Source organism: Mastomys coucha, chromosome X (assembly GCF_008632895.1).
Source record: "Mastomys coucha isolate ucsf_1 chromosome X, UCSF_Mcou_1, whole genome shotgun sequence".
Classification (NCBI taxonomy): domain Eukaryota; kingdom Metazoa; phylum Chordata; class Mammalia; order Rodentia; family Muridae; genus Mastomys; species Mastomys coucha.
Genome location: NC_045030.1, coordinates 144,492,009 through 144,496,070, shown reverse-complemented (window position 1 = coordinate 144,496,070; position 4,062 = coordinate 144,492,009). Strand labels below are relative to the sequence as shown.

General features: G+C 34.4%; 1 protein-coding gene across 5 annotated transcripts in view; it reads right to left on the bottom strand.

Moving 5' to 3' along the window:
• The window catches only part of Phf8 (PHD finger protein 8), a 117,372-nt gene that overhangs the window by 75,905 nt on the left and 37,405 nt on the right, over positions 1–4,062 (bottom strand). For all 5 annotated transcript variants that reach the window (XM_031369102.1, XM_031369074.1, XM_031369110.1 and 2 more), the window contains exon 8: positions 2,539–2,701. In XM_031369102.1, coding sequence (XP_031224962.1) covers positions 2,539–2,701 — 163 coding nt within the window. The remainder of the gene's footprint in view (positions 1–2,538; positions 2,702–4,062) is intronic.

The window sequence follows — 4,062 nt, the reverse complement described above, 5'->3', positions numbered from 1 at the left end:
TGAAGTCACTCACTCAAGTCAAATAGCTTTAACCATAGCAGGAAGTCTGTATCCAAAAATCGAGCCTATAATTCATTTCTTGGTACAGCAAAACTATCAACTCTCAGCTTAGCTACAATGGAGGTAAAATCCTTTGGTGATGTGAGGGTCATTGAAGTACAGCCTTATTACAATGAAATCCAATGTCTAAAAATTGTTCTTATTTTGGGCTTGTACCACAGTAAGAGCCAAGATTTTCAAGTCTACTAAACAAACAAATAGACTTTATATATTCATGTTCATTTAAGAAAATACTAGTAGTGATGTATTATTTTTAAGTATACAGCTAATATGTTTAGAGTTATTTAAAATTTATATTCACTATTGCTGTACATGAGCATCTATATAAGACTGTTAAATTGATTGTTGTTTTATATCAAACAACTTTTATAATACTTAACCACAGTACTTAGAAGATAGAGGCAGGAGGAGAAGTTCAAGGTTACCCTTAGCTACACAGCAACATTGATTATTGAGTACATGACACCCTGTTGCAGGGGGTAGAAGAATTATTTTGCCATTAAAATAAGTACTAAATTAAGGTGCCACGTTTGTAATTACATACTCATGAAGCTGACAAAATATTGGAATTTTGAGGTGAGGTTTGGCTATATAGCAGATTCTAGGATCACCTAAATCTGTCTAAAGAAAAAATAAAGCAAAGTAAGGTGGTATACATTTGTAAGCCCACCCAGAAGGTGGAGGCAGGAGGATCAATAGTTGAAGGCCAACTTCAGCTATACGGTTGAGTTCAAGACTAGCCTAGACTACATGAGAGCCTATCCCAAAACTAAAAACTATTATTTATGTGGAATATTCAAGAGGAAAATCCACATACAAGGAAAGGTTAAAAAAAAAAAAATGTTGTCCCAGGATGGGAGAAGAGCGGTATAAAAGTAACTGTTAATGAGGAAAGTGTTTCTTTTCAAAGTGATGGTCCCTGGCAAAAGTATAATAAAAACTGTTAAACTTGTACATTTTATGGCATATAAATTCTATCTCATTTTCTACAAAGGCACACTTAACACAATAAAAATTATAACAAAAACGTGTCTAAGAGCTAAACTGATGCTGGGAATTTATAGCACTAAATGCTCACATTAGAAAAGAAAGTCTGAAATTAATAAACTGAAATCCATCTCAAGACTAGGAAAAAACTAGGAATAAAGTATAAAATAAATTCAGAACAAACAAAAGGAAAAATAAAGATAAAAGCAAAAAGCAAAATTGAAAACCTAAAGAGAAAAAACATCAAACAAAACAGATAAACCTCTAGAAGACTGACAGAAAAAAAGGAGAAGACACAGTATCAGGAATGAAAACTAGTATCAAGAATGAACAAAAGTGGGGAGAGGGAGGAAGGGAGAGAAGAAATAAAAGAATGAATCAATATAGTACTTCTTTGAAAAGCATAGACAACCACAACTCATCTAATATGGAATACATGGACTGGCAAGATGGCCTTGTTGGTAAAAACATGGGCTAGATAATGCAAATAGCCTTACAAAGATTAAAGAAACTTAATGCTAAATTAAAACTCCTCCCCAAACTTTCAGGTCCATGCTATTCACAAGAGAATTCCATTTATTTATTTGTTTATTATTTCTAAGCTGAGCATAGTGGCATACACCTTTAATCCCAGAAGCTAGGAGGCAGAGACAGATGGATCTCTGAGTTTAAGACCAGCCTGATCTATGTAGTGAGACCTTGTAATAGAAAAAAACAAAAAAAATCTTTAAAATATTTTGTTTTATTTTTAAGTAGAGTTTCACTAACTTGCCCAGACTAGCCTTGAAAACATAATCCTCCTCCTCAGGGTTCCAAGTATTTGAGATTCCAAGTGTGTTTTATTATGTCCACATTCAATAAGAGTATTATCTATATATTTCAAGAAAATTTAATGTTAATTCTGCTTAAATAATCAAGAAACATTTAAATTGGACTGTTCATAAAAGATTCAATTGGTTTCTAGATATCAACTCTCCTTAAATTGAGACAACAGGGTTATTTTTTTTTCAAAATGTATATACTCAGCTCAATGGAAGAATGGTTCCCTAGCAAAATACACACAAATTCAGACTCCACATGAGACCTAAGAATTCTATAAGTAAAACCCAGGCATGAACTATTAACAAAGAATGTTTCCATCCTGGTCATTCAATGTTATAATAGACTAGAAAGAACATCAGCCTCTGAGTTAGTATCCCTAGAGTCATAGGGCTGAGTCCTGTTCTCTATCAGTATACCCAGTTGACATTAACCTTGTATACAATGCTCCATCAGCCTCCTCCTGCTTGTTCTCTCATCTGTGGCCTCCACACAAAACCACGCTTCCTACTAGTCAACATAAATTTTCTTAAGGTCTAGTTCTTAACCTTTCAGCTAATGAGAAAAAGAGATGTCACATAATGAGATTGATAAATTAAGGACAGGGTTTGACCACTGTCTCCCTTCTTTCTGCCTTTCCCATCCTCCCCTCTAGAGGGACCCAGGCATGACCTGTAGGAATAAACAGTGTTTGTCCTTGCTTCACAGAACACTTGTAGCACTTTTCCACCTGGTCACCAAAGAACATCTCGTTCTGATTAGAGGAGCTGCTCCAGCACTCAAAGAGAGTCAGATTAACATTTGTTGGGCGGATCAGGTAGAAGATCTTCTCACCCTGAAATAAAGAAATACCATACTAAAGGTTTCAAGAAAAGTCCTTCTCAAGGAAGGGTGTTCTAAATAGTAAAATCTCTCTCCCAGTCTCCACCCACAACTATATCAGTATACCAGAGCTGTTTCTCAAACCCATCAAGAAACATTTTTAGATAAACTACTCAAATTTCCCCCAAATTTTCCAAAAATAATTTGAAAGGAACATTTAAATCTGTTTAAGTTAAGAAGAAATATATACCAATTTCTCTTATTTTAGATGTAATACCAAATGAAAAATGGCCTCTATAGGTAAGATCAATACTACTAGCCCTAGAATTTAAGGCCATATTACTGATGAGAGGAAAATTTAATCGGCTTTTAAATGCCAGTTATACAGTGTTCCTTCTCATACCTGAAATCAGAGTTAATAAGTTTAAAAGTTCAGTAGCTGCCCAAGGACTTCTAGAAGATTATATTTCATCAGATGATGGATTATCTGTTGGAAGAATATTTTATTTCCTAATTGTGCTTTGCTTCGATAATCATCTGAGAGAGAATTTAGTGAAAAAGAACCACACCCTAGCATAAGGATAACCCTGTAATTTAGCTAATACATAAAAAATTTAAACACAGAAAACTATGATGTGTGATAAAACTGTATGTGTACTATACAATTGAAAACACTGATAGCCTTCATAGAGAGTAGCTAATAATAGTATTATATCAATTACCTTATTTTGATAAATGTCCTATAATTACTTAAGAAACTACCATTGTTAAGAACTAAATAATGGCCGGGCAGTGGTGGTGTACACCTTTAATCCCAGCACTTGGGAGGCAGAGGCAGGCGGATTTCTAAGTTCGAGGCCAGCCTGGCCTACAGAGTGAGGTCCAGGACTGCCAGGGCTATACAGAGAAACCCTGTCTCGAAAAAACAAAAACAAACAAAACAAAAAACAAAACAAAAAACAACAACAACAAAAAACAAAAACAAAAAACAAACAAAAAAAGAACTAAATAATGAATTATTAGACATAAAGAGACACTATGTCTGGAATTACTCCCAAATGTCTCAGAAAAAAAATACAGCCACTTTACTTTGGTTACTTCAGAGAAAGTAAATGAATTCTATGGTACATATATTAAAGTTTGAGGGTAGAAAAGCTCATGTTACCAAGAAATATCTACAATAAATATAGACATTTTCATACATATTGGGAGAAACAGAATTCCTTCATTTAAGAACGTAGGGAATATCTTAAGTGATTTATTGCTATTCAAAAAAATCTAAATCTGGGATACTAGAGATAGAAGCCAGGACCGTGCACATGTTAAGAAAGTACTACACCAAGCCGGGTGGTGGTGGCGCAGGCCTTTAATCCC